Source organism: Xenopus tropicalis, chromosome 9 (genome assembly GCF_000004195.4).
Source record: "Xenopus tropicalis strain Nigerian chromosome 9, UCB_Xtro_10.0, whole genome shotgun sequence".
NCBI classification, from domain to species: Eukaryota; Metazoa; Chordata; class Amphibia; order Anura; family Pipidae; genus Xenopus; species Xenopus tropicalis.
Window position 1 is genome coordinate 5,135,798 of NC_030685.2, and position 18,473 is coordinate 5,154,270.

The 18,473-nt window shown below is 46.8% G+C and overlaps 1 protein-coding gene across 1 annotated transcript in view; it reads left to right on the plus strand.

Annotated features, from left to right (window-relative positions):
* Positions 1 to 18,473, plus strand: part of doc2a (double C2 domain alpha) — a 39,669-nt gene that overhangs the window by 4,775 nt on the left and 16,421 nt on the right. Inside the window, exons 3-4 of the mRNA XM_031893060.1 lie at positions 12,822 to 12,901; positions 13,502 to 13,576. Of these exons, the coding sequence (XP_031748920.1) occupies positions 12,822 to 12,901; positions 13,502 to 13,576 (155 nt within the window). The remainder of the gene's footprint in view (positions 1 to 12,821; positions 12,902 to 13,501; positions 13,577 to 18,473) is intronic.

Consider the following 18,473-nt stretch of genomic DNA (forward strand, 5'->3'; position numbering starts at 1 on the left):
ATCAGATGGCGCGTGTATAGCAGTAGGTACCTTTCTGGGTATCAGATGGCGCGTGTATAGCAGTAGGTACCTTTCCGGGTATCAGATGGCATGTGTATAGCAGTAGGTACCTTTCTGGGTATCAGATGGCGCGTGTATAGCAGTAGGTACCTTTCTGGGTATCAGATGGCGCGTGTATAGCAGTAGGTACCTTTCTGGGTATCAGATGGCGCGTGTATGGTTAGATGCCCATGGAATAGTAAGCAATTACTCACAGCCTGGGGCTGTCACACAACACAGAGCACCATCTGCCCAAGTACAGTGGCACTGAGCCGGGCACAGGCACTACCGTGAGGGGCACTTTGACTTGGACAGTAGATTTAGCCACGTGTTGGCCAATGAGATCTCCCAGCCTCGTATTCCATCTCTTCATTCATTGCATTTAGGCTTCTCCCACCTCTCTGTCCATCTCTGCCCAAAGCTTCTCCAGCACATTTTGCCTTTGCCCCCCCATATTCTCCCATTCCCCCTCTCTGTCTCTCCTCCTTCTCTCTCTCTGTCTCTCCTCCTTCTCTCTCTCTGTCTCTCCTCCTTCTCTCTCTCTGTCTCTCCTCCTTCTCTCTCTCTGTCTCTCCTTCCTCTCTCTCTCTCTGTCTCTCTCTGTCTCTCTCTCTCTGTCTCTCTCTCTCTGTCTCTCTCTCTCTCTCTCTCTCTGTCTCTCTCTCTCTGTCTCTCTCTCTCTCTCTGTCTCTCTCTGTCTCTCTCTCTCTCTCTCTGTCTCTCTCCCTCTCTCTGTCTCTCTCTCGGGCTCTGGGGAAGTGTCTCCTAATCAGACATATTGTGTGTAATTGTGGAGTTGTGCAGGGAGTGACGAGTTTCCGCGCGTGACTTCCCCTGGCAGTGAGACATCTCACAATGGGAGGACAATTAGAGAGGATATATATTTGCCTGTGTATCTGTGCGAGACTGTTACTCACAGTTACTCACTACTGATCAGGGCTGTGTGACCTGAGGAAGAGAGAGATTTAGAAGCTTCTCCCACACACAGGACTCAGGGCAAATACAATAGCCCCTGTCTCCTCACTGCCCGCACCGTAGCCTGACTGGGAATAGGGCAACTAGCCTGTATCTGAGCGTGCCCAGAGCATCAGCAACTGTTACAGAGATGCACAAATGATCTGGTAGATCCAACTCCAGACCAGCCAACCAATTTCAGGTTATATCAATGCTCCTAACCCCAATAATCCTAACCCCAATAATCCTAACCCCAATAATCCTAACCCCAATAATCCTAACTCCAATGCTCCTAACTCCAATAATCCTAACCCCAATGCTCCTAACTCCAATAATCCTAACCCCAATGCTCCTAACTCCAATAATCCTAACCCCAATGCTCCTAACCCCAACGCTCCTAACCCCAACGCTCCTAACCCCAACGCTCCTAACCCCAACGCTACTAACCCCAACGCTCCTAACCCCAACGCTCCTAACCCCAACGCTCCTAACCCCAACGCTCCTAACCCCAACGCTCCTAACCCCAACGCTCCTAACCCCAACGCTCCTAACCCCAAGCTCCTAACCACGCTCCTAACCCCAACGCTCCTAACCCCAACGCTCCTAACCCCAACGCTCCTAACCCCAACAATCCTAACCCCAATGCTCCTAACCCCAATGCTCCTAACCCCAATGCTCCTAACCCCAATGCTCCTAACCCCAATGCTCCTAACCCCAATGCTCCTAACCCCAATACTCCTAACCCCAATACTCCTAACTTCAATGCTCCTAACCCCAATGCTCCTAACCCCAATGCTCCTAACCCCAATACTCCTAACCCCAATGCTCCTAACCCCAATGCTCCTAACCCCAATGCTCCTAACCCCAATGCTCCTAACCCCAATACTCCTAACCCCAATGCTCCTAACCCCAATGCTCCTAACCCCAATACTCCTAACCCCAATGCTCCTAACCCCAATACTCCTAACCCAATGCTCCTAACCCCAATGCTCCTAACCCCAATACTCCTAACCCCAATGCTCCTAACCCAATGCTCCTAACCCCAATGCTCCTAACCCCAATGCTCCTAACCCCAATACTCCTACCCATACTCCCCAATACTCCTAACTCCAATAATCCTAACCCCAATGCTCCTAACCCCAATACTCCTAACCCCAATGCTCCTAACTCCAATAATCCTAACCCCAATGCTCCTAACTCCAATAATCCTAACCCCAATGCTCCTAACTCCAATAATCCTAACCCCAATGCTCCTAACTCCAATAATCCTAACCCCAATGCTCCTAACCCCAATACTCCTAACCCCAATGCTCCTAACTCCAATAATCCTAACCCCAATGCTCCTAACTCCAATAATCCTAACCCCAATGCTCCTAACTCCAATAATCCTAACCCCAATGCTCCTAACTCCAATAATCCTAACCCCAATGCTCCTAACCCCAATGCTCCTAACCCCAATACTCCTAACCCCAATGCTCCTAACCCCAATACTCCTAACCCCAATGCTCCTAACCCCAATACTCCTAACTCCAATGCTCCTAACCCCAATGCTCCTAACTCCAATAATCCTAACCCCAATAATCCTAACCCCAATGCTCCTAACCCCAATGCTCCTAACCCCAATACTCCTAACCCCAATGCTCCTAACTCCAATAATCCTAACCCCAATGCTCCTAACCCCAATACTCCTAACCCCAATGCTCCTAACCCCAATACTCCTAACCCCAATAATCCTAACCCCAATACTCCTAACCCCAATGCTCCTAACCCCAATACTCCTAACCCCAATACTCCTAACCCCAATAATCCTAACCCCAATGCTCCTAACCCCAATACTCCTAACCCCAATACTCCTAACCCCAATAATCCTAACCCCAATGCTCCTAACCCCAATGCTCCTAACCCCAATGCTCCTAACCCCAATACTCCTAACCCCAATAATCCTAACCCCAATACTCCTAACCCCAATACTCCTAACCCCAATACTCCTAACCCCAATACTCCTAACCCCAATACTCCTAATCCCAATACTCCTAACCCCAATACTCCTAACCCCAATAATCCTAACCCCAATGCTCCTAACCCCAATGCTCCTAACCCCAATAATCCTAACCCCAATACTCCTAACCCCAATAATCCTAACCCCAATACTCCTAACCCCAATAATCCTAACCCCAATACTCCTAACCCCAATAATCCTAACCCCAATGCTCCTAACCCCAATACTCCCAACCCCAGTGTTCCTAATCCCACAAGCTAAAACCCAACACTCCAATTAGTCCCCCAGCCTCATCTCACAGTCAGCCTTTCATCTTCACCCATTGGCCAAAAGCTCTCTCAATTTCTGCCAACCACTCGTACCTACCCAATAGCACATAGAATCCCAGGCTCATTCACTAATTCTTTCACCACTCCAACAAGTCCCCCCAAAATTCTATAACCCCTTCTCCTGCCCAGTCTGGCATTGGTTAGCTCTATATACACACGGTACTGACTGCCAGACCCAGAAGGTTACATGTTGGCCACCCATAGACCCTGAACTGGACATATATACATTACATGATGTGACAGCCCAAAGAAAGTCCCCTTAGCCCAGACCCATTTTCCACTGAACTGTCCTGTGCCCCTCCTGCTTCCCACGCTACACAATAGCTCTTCCTATTAACCCCTTCATACATGTGGCCAACTAGCAGGTGATCCAGTCCCCTTGTACCGTGGCCAGTTTAACCCCTGAGTGACCGCATTGTACCGACTCTCACATGCATCCAAGTACAACTCTCTCTCTAGACTTGACCCTCACTGAACCCTCTAGATTTTACTGGACTCCCACTGCATTTACCATCCTATGAACTCTATTTGCTCTATCTCTCTCTCTATTTGCTCTATCTCTCTCTCTATTTGCTCTATCTCTCTTATTCTGACCGCTCGTCACTCTCATTGTATGTGTGTAATATTGACTGTCTATGTGTAGCTGTCACTGGGCTCCCTGAATGGGACTGTATGTGACACTGGGTAGATGTGACGCTCAGTGGAAGTGACTCTCGTAGCCGTGATGCTCATGAGATGTGACTTTTACACAAAGAGCCATAAAGATCCCTGTAAGGTGCCCACAATGTCGCTGCTCGCAAGGTCCCTGCTGCGCCCAATACTAAGAGGGAAGAGGCGCTGCTGGCACACAAGCTGGCAGGCTCAGTACGGGGGGGGGGGGAGAGGGACAGAAGGGAAATAAAATGAATCAAAATAATGATCTGTGTATAAAAAACAAACAGAGGAATAAGGAGGCGCTGATGCCAAGCCGGGCACAGACTGGCACACACTGGCACAGCTGGCAGCCATAGCCTAATCCTGCAGTGCGTGTCTGAGAGGCGCCGCTGTGGGTAAATAACCGGTAATGGAATGAGAGGCAATGACTATAGGTGGGAACACTGGGGGAAACGTGAGCCGGGGAAGGTTCCGCAGCGTTAAATAAATTGTATTCACTCCCCGGCCCCCTGGGGCCCCCCTGTTACAGGGATCTGACTATGATAATAGGAGAGTGCTCAGTCCACTCACACCTTCTGCTCCTCTGGGGAAGCAATTTGTCTGTCTGTGTTGTCTGCCCTGTCAGATTCCTGCTGTGTGTGTGATTGCTTAGTGATTGTGGGCTTGTGCCCTGCCCTTCTGCACTCATAAATAATAACCTGTACGCATTCTGCTGTTGAACTCAATCTGCTGACTGGGCAGCCCCAGCCTCTCACTGCACCCCAGGGAACTCTGAGTATCACTCATGTATTATACGGGATAATGTACCCCCTACTGTAAATGATAAGGATATTAGCAGTCACTGAGGGGTTCTGTGCCCCCCATATAAAGGCACAAGGCTGCAGGCTGAGTTATACAGGGAACTCTGAGTATCACTCATGTATTATAAGGGATAATGTACCCCCTACTGTAAATGATAAGGATATTAGCAGTCACTGAGGGGTTCTGTGCCCATATAAAGGCACAAGGCTGCAGGCTGAGTTATACAGGGAACTCTGAGTATCACTCATGTATTATAAGGGATAATGTACCCCCTACTGTAAATGATAAGGATATTAGCAGTCACTGAGGGGTTCTGTGCCCCCCATATAAAGGCACAAGGCTGCAGGCTGAGTTATACAGGGAACTCTGAGTATCACTCATGTATTATAAGGGATAATGTACCCCCTACTGTAAATGATAAGGATATTAGCAGTCACTGAGGGGTTCTGTGACTATACTGTATAAAGGCATAAACCCAAGTGCTTTATACAAGTCATGGAATTCTAAGGTGACTATCCTTATATTTCATAACTGGTATAATTAATTGTCTGTTTCACTTCTGTTATATTTTATAGTTTAAATGTCGTTTTTATGAGATTTGTCATTCATGTGACATATATTTGTGTATATATATATTATATGGCAGTGTGTGGCAGAATACCATGAATATTGGGATATAATTGCTTCCTTATGTATGATATATATAGAATATGTGCCCTGTCTATCTATAACCATGGGGCATAGCCATATGTAGAGTATATATATATCTGACAGCCTTTGCTGATTGGCTCATTATAGTTGTTAAATTGACCCAGTGCAGTTACTCATAGTAACCTGTGTAATTTGCTCCTATCAGTCAACTGGACATTAGAGAATTAAAACTGATATCTGACTGGTTGCTCTGGGTAACTACCCCCACTACCTATTTTATTATTAGTGTCTATTTTTATTATTAGCTCCTATTTTTATTATTAGTGTCTATTGTTATTATTAGCTCTGATTTTTATTATTAGTGTCTATTGTTATTATTAGCTCCTATTTTTATTATTAGTGTCTATTGTTATTATTAGCTCCTATTTTTATTATTAGTGTCTATTGTTATTATTAGCTCCTATTTTTATTATTAGTGTCTATTGTTATTATTAGCTCCTATTTTTATTATTAGTGTCTATTGTTATTATTAGCTCCTATTTTTATTATTAGTATGTATGTATGTATATCTTTATTTATAAAGTGCTACTTATGTACCCAGCGCTGTACAGTAGGATACATTAATACAAACAGGGGGTTAATAAGATAATAATAGATAAATACAAAGTATAACAATAAATACAGATAAATACAGCTGCAATAAGTTAAGAGTCGAGGACACAAGAGGAAGGAGGTCCCTGCCCCGTAGAGCTTACAATCTATATCTACTGTTATTATTAGCTCCTATTTTTATTATTAGTGTCTACTGTTATTATTAGCTCCTATTTTTATTATTAGTGTCTACTGTTATTATTAGCTCCTATTTTTATTATTAGTGTCTACTGTTATTATTAGCTCCTATTTTTATTATTAGTGTCTACTGTTATTATTAGCTCCTATTTTTATTATTAGTGTCTACTGTTATTATTAGCTCCTATTTTTATTATTAGTGTCTACTGTTATTATTAGCTCCTATTTTTATTATTAGTGTCTACTGTTATTATTAGCTCCTATTTTTATTATTAGTGTCTATTGTTATTATTAGCTCCTATTTTTATTATTAGTGTCTATTGTTATTATTAGCTCCTATTTTTATTATTAGTGTCTACTGTTATTATTAGCTCCTATTTTTATTATTAGTGTCTACTGTTATTATTAGCTCCTATTTTTATTATTAGTGTCTATTGTTATTATTAGCTCCTATTTTTATCATTAGTGTCTATTGTTATTATTAGCTCCTATTTTTATTATTAGTGTCTATTGTTATTATTAGCTCCTATTTTTATTATTAGTGTCTATTGTTATTATTAGCTCCTATTTTTATTATTAGTGTCTACTGTTATTATTAGCTCCTATTTTTATTATTAGTGTCTACTGTTATTATTAGCTCCTATTTTTATTATTAGTGTCTACTGTTATTATTAGCTCCTATTTTTATTATTAGTGTCTACTGTTATTATTAGCTCCTATTTTTATTATTAGTGTCAATTGTTATTATCAGGTCCTATTTTTATTATTAGTGTCTATTGTTATTATTAGCTCCTATTTTTATTATTAGTGTCTATTGTTATTATTAGGTCCTATTTTTTTATTAGTGTCTATTGTTATTATTAGGGCCTATTTTTATTATTAGTGTCTATTTTTATTATTAGCTCCTATTTTTATTATCAGTACCTATTTTTATTATTAGTGTCTATTTTTTTTATTAGTGCCTATTTTTATTATTAGTGTCTATTTTTATTATTAGCTCCTATTTTTATTATCAGTACCTATTTTTATTATTAGTGTCTATTTTTATTATTTGGGCCTATTTTTATTATTAGCTCCTATTTTTATTATTAGTGTCTATTTTTATTATTAGGGCCTATTTTTATTATTAGTGTCTATTTTTATTATTAGTGTCTATTTTTATTATTTGGGCCTATTTTTATTATTAGCGTCTATTTTTATTATTAGTGTCTATTTTTATTATCAGTACCTAGTGTCTATTTTTATTATTTGGGCCTATTTTTATTATTAGCTCCTATTTTTAAATTGTTGAATAGAGTTCTGTGGATTCATAATGAGCTGTATTTCCCATGGACTCCATATTGACCCAAAATAGCCCCCCTATGTGCCAATATTATGAGCCACAATGGAAACGGTAGGGGAACAAACAGACACCCCGGGCTCCCCCACCCCAGGGCCAATCACAGCAAACAGCGGCGGATTGGGAAGATGAATTGGGCTGAGGGTTTTGTGGGACTCTCTGGGGAGTTGGAGATATGGCACTGAGTGAAATTGCCTTCTTTAAGGCTTTAATCCCCAGGGGCCTGGGATTGTGTGAGACTGTCAGGCAGTCACTGCGAGACAGTCTGATCCCTGCCAGAGAGACACATGGTATGGGCCTTATCTTCAAATGAAAAGCACTAATTAACTGCCTCCAATTGGATAGAGCGAGTGGCGGCCCCTCTGTGCCGTATAGGAACCAGAGATAAGGCAGTTTAGCATATAACACGCCCACCACAAATACATTATTTAGCCGCCCCATGGCCAAGGGACCCAAGGCGGAAATATATATGGGAGAATATTTATTCATGGGGCACAATTAAAATGCACCAGGCCATGAAAATGTATGTCAAGACGTCAGTATAGAAGTATAAATATGTACGCATGTGTCTCAAAGGCAAAGCAAACCCTTTATAAGTCAGGAAAATCTCTGTATCGCTGATCAAGGAGCGTTGTTATATGAATACAAATGCGCAAGTTGTACCCGATAAATATATATATATATATATATAAATATACAGTATATGTTTAACCAATCCTCTCCTGCATCCAAAGCCATAGTCTTATGCTGTCTATCAGAGCCCAAGGGCGGGAGTCAGTAAGGTGCTGCCATATATACTGTATATATACTGTTTGGCACTGGGGATAAGGGATGAGGCTCCATAAACAAAGATGTGGCAATATATTAGGCTCCCAGGGCAGAAAGATGTGACAGAACAGAAGGAACGTGTTGCTCATTTATAGGGCATAGCTCAGGCAAAGGAAACATCTTTTATTCAAGGGCAATAAACAAAGGAGTATATCCATGAATAAATAGGTTACATGCTTTTCCATTTAAGGGACATGTATTGTAACGCAGCCGCGAGCACAGTCATGTAATTATATGTGTGGGGCTCCCCCTCCCTGTCACTCACAGCAGCATGAATAGAGTCTGAATAGCACAGACTGGAACAATGGCACAAGTGCAGGGCGCTGAGATCCCCCCGAGTCTGTCTTCTCTGCCTTCCGTCTGGGGGGAAACAAACAGGGGCGACTGCCCCCAGCACCATATAGTGTGGGTGGGAATAGAGAGGGAAAGATGATTAATGCACCAAAAAACTAACCATAATGCAGCATTTACAATAGCAGCGTGATAATAGCCTCTGGGAAGGGACTGGGGCTGTGGGATAGCAGGTATAGTAGGGAGAGATGGTGCCTATAGTAGCAGTGGGGGGATAATAGCCTCTGGGAAGGGACTGGGGTTGTGGGATAGCAGGTATAGTATGGAGAGATGGTGCCTATAGTAGCAGTGGGGGATAATAGCCTCTGGGAAGGGACTGGGGCTGTGGGATAGCAGGTATAGTAGGGAGAGATGGTGCCTATAGTAGCAGTGGGGGATAATAGCCTCTGGGAAGGGACTGGGGTTGTGGGATAGCAGGTATAGTAGGGAGAGATGGTGCCTATAGTAGCAGTGGGGGGATAATAGCCTCTGGGAAGGGACTGGGGCTGTGGGATAGCAGGTATAGTAGGGAGAGATGGTGCCTATAGTAGCAGTGGGGGGATAATAGCCTCTGGGAAGGGACTGGGGCTGTGGGATAGCAGGTATAGTAGGGAGAGATGGTGCCTATAGTAGCAGTGGGGGGATAATAGCCTCTGGGAAGGGACTGGGGCTGTGGGATAGCAGGTATAGTAGGGAGAGATGGTGCCTATAGTAGCACTGAGTATAATAGCCTCTGGGAAGGGACTGGGGCTGTGGGATAGCAGGTATAGTAGGGAGAGATGGTGCCTATAGTAGCAGTGGGGGGATAATAGCTCTGGGAAGGGACTGGGGCTGTGGGATAGCAGGTATAGTAGGGAGAGATGGTGCCTATAGTAGCAGTGGGGGGATAATAGCCTCTGGGAAGGGACTGGGGCTGTGGGATAGCAGGTATAGTAGGGAGAGATGGTGCCTATAGTAGCAGTGGGGGATAATAGCCTCTGGGAAGGGGACTGGGGCTGTGGGATAGCAGGTATAGTAGGGAGAGATGGTGCCTATAGTAGCAGTGGGGGGATAATAGCCTCTGGGAAGGGACTGGGGCTGTGGGATAGCAGGTATAGTAGGGAGAGATGGTGCCTATAGTAGCAGTGGGGGGATAATAGCCTCTGGGAAGGGACTGGGGCTGTGGGATAGCAGGTATAGTAGGGAGAGATGGTGCCTATAGTAGCAGTGGGGGGATAATAGCCTCTGGGAAGGGACTGGGGCTGTGGGATAGCAGGTATAGTAGGGAGAGATGGTGCCTATAGTAGCAGTGGGGGGATAATAGCCTCTGGGAAGGGACTGGGGCTGTGGGATAGCAGGTATAGTAGGGAGAGATGGTGCCTATAGTAGCAGTGGGGGATAATAGCCTCTGGGAAGGGACTGGGGCTGTGGGATAGCAGGTATAGTAGGGAGAGATGGTGCCTATAGTAGCAGTGGGGGGATAATAGCCTCTGGGAAGGGACTGGGGCTGTGGGATAGCAGGTATAGTAGGGAGAGATGGTGCCTATAGTAGCAGTGGGGGGATAATAGCCTCTGGGAAGGGACTGGGGCTGTGGGATGGCAGGTATAGTAGGGAGAGATGGTGCCTATAGTAGCAGTGGGGGGATAATAGGCCCTGCACACAGATAGGCTCCAGTAGAAGTATCTGGGGAATGAGGCAGAGGGGGTGCCTGGGACATGGGTGCCAGTTGTTTAGATCACTAAGATGAATGGCCTAGTGAGTAACTGCATTTAGTGGCGCGGTTTCCCTTTCATGTCACATTCAGTCAGTGCTAAAGGGGATCGGTTACTGGGAACAAGTTGTGGCAGTTCCCTGGAGGGCAGAGAGCTCCGGCGCTGCTTGGATTCCCCCCACATTGAGACAATGGGAATATTAATGCTGATACACAGGTAACCCTACTGCGCCTTTGGTCTGGGACAGGCTGAGGCGCTGGGGATATGCCTGTGTCTCCAGTAATGGCCACAAGGGGCGCCGCTGGTATACCTGTCCCTAATGATAGCCACCTGGGTGCTGGTTGACATGGGTGCCACCTGGGTGCTGGTTGACATAGGTGCCACCTCGGTGCTAGTTGACATGGGTGATACCTGGGTGCTGGTTGACATGGATGCCACCTAGGTGCTGGTTGACATGGGTGCCACCTGGGTGCTGGTTGACATGGGTGCCACCTGGCTGCTGGTTGACATGGGTGTCACCTGGGTGCTGGTTGACATGGGTGCCACCTGGGTGCTGGTTGACATGGGTGTCACCTGGGTGCTGGTTGACATGGGTGCCACCTGGGTGCTGGTTGACATGGGTGCCACCTGGGTGCTGGTTGACATGGGTGCCACCTGGGTGCTGGTTGACATGGGCGTCACCTGGGTGCTGGTTGACATGGGCGCCACCTGGGTGCTGGTGATTTTACTGTGCACAAAGCACGGGGCTGCCATTGGGGTGGGGAGAGGGGGTACAGCTGCACTGCCCCTTGAAATCTTCCTTTGTAAGGGGGCGCCACAGCAATATCATTGGGCCCCTACGCTTATGTAACTTATGCAAAAACTTACATAGCTTCCATATCCTTATCCATTCCATATAAAGCAATGACAGTGCGGAGCTGGGGCAAATAGGTGGGAAGGGGTTAAACTTAGGGCAAACCCCACTGACCCCCAATAAACTGAGTGTTAATTAGCACATTAATCAATGGAACTCTTTATAGGAACTGAATTGCACACACAAGGGGGGGGCAAACATTTGGTACCGGGCGCTTGTGTTCATGGGGGGCCCCATATAAATAACTTATGTGGGGCCCCAAACTTTCTGATGGCGACCCTGACAGAGCTCCAGCAACAGATAAGCTGGAAGGCCCTTCTTTGTAATAAGCAGGAAGCCCCCCTTACAAGACATGTTTGTGATACTAAAAAGCAAAGAATCAGTCCCACCAGCAGCCCCCTAGCAACTACCCCTTCCAGCGCCCCCCGCAGGCCTATTCCCCACCATAATAAAACAGTGTATAGTAAGGCAAACCCTGCCCCCTTGTAACATAAAGGAGAAGACAGTTCACTCTTCCTCGGGGTCTGAATACGTCAGGATGTGTCACATAACGAGGTTACAGAAGTGGGACCCCCGGGGGTGTCGGAAACACAGAAAGTGCAGGAGAAGCTGTGAGCGGTGGGGGGGCAACAGGAGTATAATGCGCACTTGCACCACATGACTCTGATGTGCCAATGCTATGACATCAAACAATATTACCCCAAGGGGGGGGGGGGTAACAGTACAGAAAACAGCAGGGTGTTTCAGACAAATAAATACCATAATCAGATGTAACATTTGCTTCCCCTGTAACTGTGCAACACAACGTACATACTATGCACATATGCTGCCATACTGCTTCCCTCTTAGATATAACCTACAGGCACTAATATGGGGCTATAGCAACCAATGGGGTTCCTGCAGCACATAACTATATATATATATATGGATAGCTATATAGGGTTGAAACCATGTGACTGTATGGGGGGGGCAGTAAAGCACTAGTAACTAATAACTGTATCTTTATAATCATTGCTAATGTTTATTGAGGCCCTTTGCCTTTGCTATGGGGCCCAGTTACTTCTAGTTATTATAGTTCTACAGTCCTGGAAGCTGTGCCCCCCCCCCACTTACCTTGTACTATATAAAGGGTCTGTAAGTGCTCCCTTACCCACTAGGCCTAGAGACTGGGCCGGGCTACCTGCAAACTAGGACCACTAAGCATAAAACCTACATCTCAGGAGTTAGGGAGATCATTTGAGAGCACAGTGCCCCCAGTGGCTACTTTCTATACAGCAAAACAGAATAACCTTCATTTTGTATTTGTCTAATTGAAATATAATAAATATAGAAATTCAAGGGTGGCTGCAATTCAGCTTGCAGTTTCAGCCTTGCCCTAGCTGCCATTGTCTAATTTCCTTCCATAGACATTTAAGTACTAGTGTATCTGAGTCTGTGGGTGCTCATGGGAACACCTTAGTGCTGCAATACTGACTCTAGAGAGAGGTCTGGGAGGGGGGTCAAGGTAAATATGAAAGAGATAAATAGGGTCCTATAAACGGTTTCTCTGTTTCTCTATGATAGCGGCACTGGGAACCCTGGAATTTGACTTGTTGTATGACCCAGAACAATGTATCCTGCAGTGCTGCATCCTGAGAGCCAAGGTAGGTGCTCTTTGTACCCCCACTATGGGCAATTGTTATTAAGGTGCCCCCCACGCTCCTGGGGAGGGAAGGAGGTTTTACAATCAGCATGGGAAAGGTTCCTATACACAGTACAGGCAGATAATAAAGAAGATGTCCTGCAGTAACTAACAGGGCTCCCATTGCCACTGATCGATCAAACAGATTCTGTACCCCCCCCCATATCATCTGATAGAGGAATAAGGAGAGGAGCAGAGAGTGGGATCCCTCTCATCCTTATAATCCCCTCATTTGTCTGCCAGCTCTCGGAACATAAAGCTGCAGCAGGTATTACCCATAAATCCCCCTGTGATGTGCAATATCCCCTAATCCTGTTAGTGGCACAGATCCTGCGGCTGGGGGCCAGGCCGGGGGCCAGGCCGGGGGGGTAACGCAGGGGAGGAGGAATAATGTGCCAGTGCCGCACACTGAGACTGAGCAGCTAGGGGTTATGCCTTCCCTGCTCCCCAGTTACCTCCATTGCTTAGTGGGGGGGCCATTGTATCTGAATTGAGCACAATGATAAGGGTGGGCAACATGGACAGGGACCTGCTCTGTTTCATGTCTCTCTGTCTCACTCAGGGCCTCAAGCCGATGGATTTCAATGGTTTGGCTGATCCATATGTGAAGATTCATCTGCTCCCTGGGGCTTGCAAGGTGATTATATCCTACATGCCAGCCTCTGAATACCCATATAAGCACTGTGCCAGCCTGCCCTGGGCTCTAATGGGGCACACTGGGCACTTCTCACTATGGTTCCCCGATGCTTACAGCCACAATCTGCCCATTGCCATTTTCCATTAATACCATTGCCATCTACCAGGCTGGCCGGGGCACACTGGGCTCACATATTGTTTGCACTGGGCAGTCATGTAACAGTAAGCAGGGATGGTATAAAGCTGTAGCCAATGAGAGAGCTCTGTACTGATTACTCACAGCAGTCCAAATGTCAGTACTAATTGCCAACCAAAAAGCACGTAATGGGGTGAAAGTGGTGCCTATTGATTTCACATTATGCAGGTACGGCCCAACCCCTATTGTTCCCGGTTATACGGGCCAAGCCCCCCACCTGTTCCCATTATCTGCGCCCTGTTATCTCTGCGCCAAGCCCGGCTCTGTCACCCACTGTAATGTCATTTATTGTTCCTCTCTTTTAATTACCGATCCGTTTATGTGTTTAATCCTTTATTGCACTGGGGCTCATTCCTCCCCTTCCTACAGCAATGAATGAGCCATAAAGCAGCCCCCGTTTTACCTCAGTTACATTCTGACTGTCTCTCGGTCTCATTCTCTCAGTCTCATTCTCTCAGTCTCATTCTCTCTGTCTCATTCTCTCTGTCTCATTCTCTCTGTCTCATTCTCTCTGTCTCATTCTCTCTGTCTCATTCTCTCTGTCTCATTCTCTGTCTCATTCTCTGTCTCATTCTCTCAGTCTCATTCTCTCAGTCTCATTCTCTCAGTCTCATTCTCTCAGTCTCATTCTCTCAGTCTCATTCTCTCAGTCTCATTCTCTGTCTCATTCTCTCAGTCTCATTCTCTCAGTCTCATTCTCTCAGTCTCATTCTCTGTCTCATTCTCTGTCTCATTCTCTCAGTCTCATTCTCTCTGTCTCATTCTCTCTGTCTCATTCTCTCTGTCTCATTCTCTGTCTCATTCTCTCAGTCTCATTCTCTCTGTCTCATTCTCTGTCTCATTCTCTCAGTCTCATTCTCTCAGTCTCATTCTCTCAGTCTCATTCTGTCTCATTCTCTCAGTCTCATTCTCTCAGTCTCATTCTCTGTCTCATTCTCTGTCTCATTCTCTCAGTCTCATTCTCTCTGTCTCATTCTCTCTGTCTCATTCTCTCAGTCTCATTCTCTCAGTCTCATTCTCTCAGTCTCATTCTCTGTCTCATTCTCTGTCTCATTCTCTCAGTCTCATTCTCTGTCTCATTCTCTCAGTCTCATTCTCTCAGTCTCATTCTCTCAGTCTCATTCTCTCAGTCTCATTCTCTCTGTCTCATTCTCTCTGTCTCATTCTCTCTGTCTCATTCTCTCTGTCTCATTCTCTCTGTCTCATTCTGTCTCATTCTCTCTGTCTCATTCTGTCTCATTCTCTCAGTCTCATTCTGTCTCATTCTCTGTCTGTCTCATACTCTCAGTACCTTTCTTTCTCATTCTCTGTCTCTCTCTCTCTGTCTCATTCTCTGTCTCTCTCTCTCAATCTCTCTCTAATAACCCGCTCGGTGCTATTCCCATATCCCATTCCTGCCACCCCCATGAGTCCCCCATTCATTTCATCTTCCGCTCATTAGATTTCATATCTGCCCGGTGGAAAATAAAGTGGCAGGTAATAAAGGGAGATGCTGATGGGAGCTGTCAGGCCTTGTCTGCACAAAGAACTCATTCCCCTCGTTTATTGGATTTTGGGGGGCTGTTCCCGCGCAGATCAGCTGGTAACTTTCTATATACGACACATCTGCACTATTTTCGGGACGTGGCACTATATAGTGTGACAATACCTGACAGGGACATTCAGCTTTGAATTAAAATGACAGTTTTTACAGATGGGCTCAGTCCCAGCACCTTTGCCTCTGGGCTTTTATGGTGAGTCCCTATTGGCTGCGAGGGCACATGATTTTCCATTAATATCTCCCCTATAGGGAAGGCACCCAGTATGGCTCATTGGGGTTGTGATGCCGCTACTCCCACAAGGTCAGCGCAAACCATCTACAGAGCTGTACGCTCACCAACGTACACCCAAAACTAGCTCTCCCTCCTGTTACTCCTGATCCCCACTTCCTGTAGGAACTGTCCCTCCTGTTACTCCTGATCCCCACTTCCTGTAGGAACTCTCCCTCCTGTTAGTCCTGATCCCCACTTCCTGTAGGAACTGTCCCTCCTGTTAGTCCTGATCCCCACTTCCTGTAGGAACTATCCCTCCTGTTACTCCTGATCCCCACTTCCTGTAGGAACTGTCCCTCCTGTTACTCCTGATCCCCACTTCCTGTAGGAACTGTCCCTCCTGTTACTCCTGATCCCCACTTCCTGTAGGAACTGTCCCTCCTGTTACTCCTGATCCCCACTTCCTGTAGGAACTGTCCCTCCTGTTACTCCTGATCCCCACTTCCTGTAGGAACTGTCCCTCCTGTTACTCCTGATCCCCACTTCCTGTAGGAACTGTCCCTCCTGATCCCCACTTCCTGTAGGAACTGTCCCTCCTGTTACTCCTGATCCCCACTTCCTGTAGGAACTCTCCCTCCTGTTAGTCCTGATCCCCACTTCCTGTAGGAACTGTCCCTCCTGTTAGTCCTGATCCCCACTTCCTGTAGGAACTATCCCTCCTGTTACTCCTGATCCCCACTTCCTGTAGGAACTGTCCCTCCTGTTACTCCTGATCCCCACTTCCTGTAGGAACTCTCCCTCCTGTTACTCCTGATCCCCACTTCCTGTAGGAACTGTCCCTCCTGTTACTCCTGATCCCCACTTCCTGTAGGAACTGTCCCTCCTGTTACTCCTGATCCCCACTTCCTGTAGGAACTGTCCCTCCTGTTACTCCTGATCCCCACTTCCTGTAGGAACTCTCCCTCCTGTTAGTCCTGATCCCCACTTCCTGTAGGAACTGTCCCTCCTGTTAGTCCTGATCCCCACTTCCTGTAGGAACTATCCCTCCTGTTACTCCTGATCCCCACTTCCTGTAGGAACTGTCCCTCCTGTTACTCCTGATCCCCACTTCCTGTAGGAACTGTCCCTCCTGTTACTCCTGATCCCCACTTCCTGTAGGAACTCTCCCTCCTGTTAGTCCTGATCCCCACTTCCTGTAGGAACTGTCCCTCCTGTTACTCCTGATCCCCACTTCCTGTAGGAACTCTCCCTCCTGTTAGTCCTGATCCCCACTTCCTGTAGGAACTGTCCCTCCTGTTACTCCTGATCCCCACTTCCTGTAGGAACTGTCCCTCCTGTTACTCCTGATCCCCACTTCCTGTAGGAACTGTCCCTCCTGTTACTCCTGATCCCCACTTCCTGTAGGAACTCTCCCTCCTGTTAGTCCTGATCCCCACTTCCTGTAGGAACTGTCCCTCCTGTTAGTCCTGATCCCCACTTCCTGTAGGAACTATCCCTCCTGTTACTCCTGATCCCCACTTCCTGTAGGAACTGTCCCTCCTGTTACTCCTGATCCCCACTTCCTGTAGGAACTGTCCCTCCTGTTACTCCTGATCCCCACTTCCTGTAGGAACTGTCCCTCCTGTTACTCCTGATCCCCACTTCCTGTAGGAACTGTCCCTCCTGTTACTCCTGATCCCCACTTCCTGTAGGAACTGTCCCTCCTGTTACTCCTGATCCCCACTTCCTGTAGGAACTGTCCCTCCTGATCCCCACTTCCTGTAGGAACTGTCCCTCCTGTTACTCCTGATCCCCACTTCCTGTAGGAACTCTCCCTCCTGTTAGTCCTGATCCCCACTTCCTGTAGGAACTGTCCCTCCTGTTAGTCCTGATCCCCACTTCCTGTAGGAACTATCCCTCCTGTTACTCCTGATCCCCACTTCCTGTAGGAACTGTCCCTCCTGTTACTCCTGATCCCCACTTCCTGTAGGAACTCTCCCTCCTGTTACTCCTGATCCCCACTTCCTGTAGGAACTGTCCCTCCTGTTACTCCTGATCCCCACTTCCTGTAGGAACTGTCCCTCCTGTTACTCCTGATCCCCACTTCCTGTAGGAACTGTCCCTCCTGTTACTCCTGATCCCCACTTCCTGTAGGAACTGTCCCTCCTGTTAGTCCTGATCCCCACTTCCTGTAGGAACTATCCCTCCTGTTACTCCTGATCCCCACTTCCTGTAGGAACTGTCCCTCCTGTTACTCCTGATCCCCACTTCCTGTAGGAACTGTCCCTCCTGTTAGTCCTGATCCCCACTTCCTGTAGGAACTCTCCCTCCTGTTAGTCCTGATCCCCACTTCCTGTAGGAACTGTCCCTCCTGTTAGTCCTGATCCCCACTTCCTGTAGGAACTATCCCTCCTGTTACTCCTGATCCCCACTTCCTGTAGGAACTGTCCCTCCTGTTACTCCTGATCCCCACTTCCTGTAGGAACTCTCCCTCCTGTTAGTCCTGATCCCCACTTCCTGTAGGAACTGTCCCTCCTGTTACTCCTGATCCCCACTTCCTGTAGGAACTCTCCCTCCTGTTAGTCCTGATCCCCACTTCCTGTAGGAACTGTCCCTCCTGTTACTCCTGATCCCCACTTCCTGTAGGAACTGTCCCTCCTGTTACTCCTGATCCCCACTTCCTGTAGGAACTGTCCCTCCTGTTACTCCTGATCCCCACTTCCTGTAGGAACTCTCCCTCCTGTTAGTCCTGATCCCCACTTCCTGTAGGAACTGTCCCTCCTGTTAGTCCTGATCCCCACTTCCTGTAGGAACTATCCCTCCTGTTACTCCTGATCCCCACTTCCTGTAGGAACTGTCCCTCCTGTTACTCCTGATCCCCACTTCCTGTAGGAACTGTCCCTCCTGTTACTCCTGATCCCCACTTCCTGTAGGAACTGTCCCTCCTGTTACTCCTGATCCCCACTTCCTGT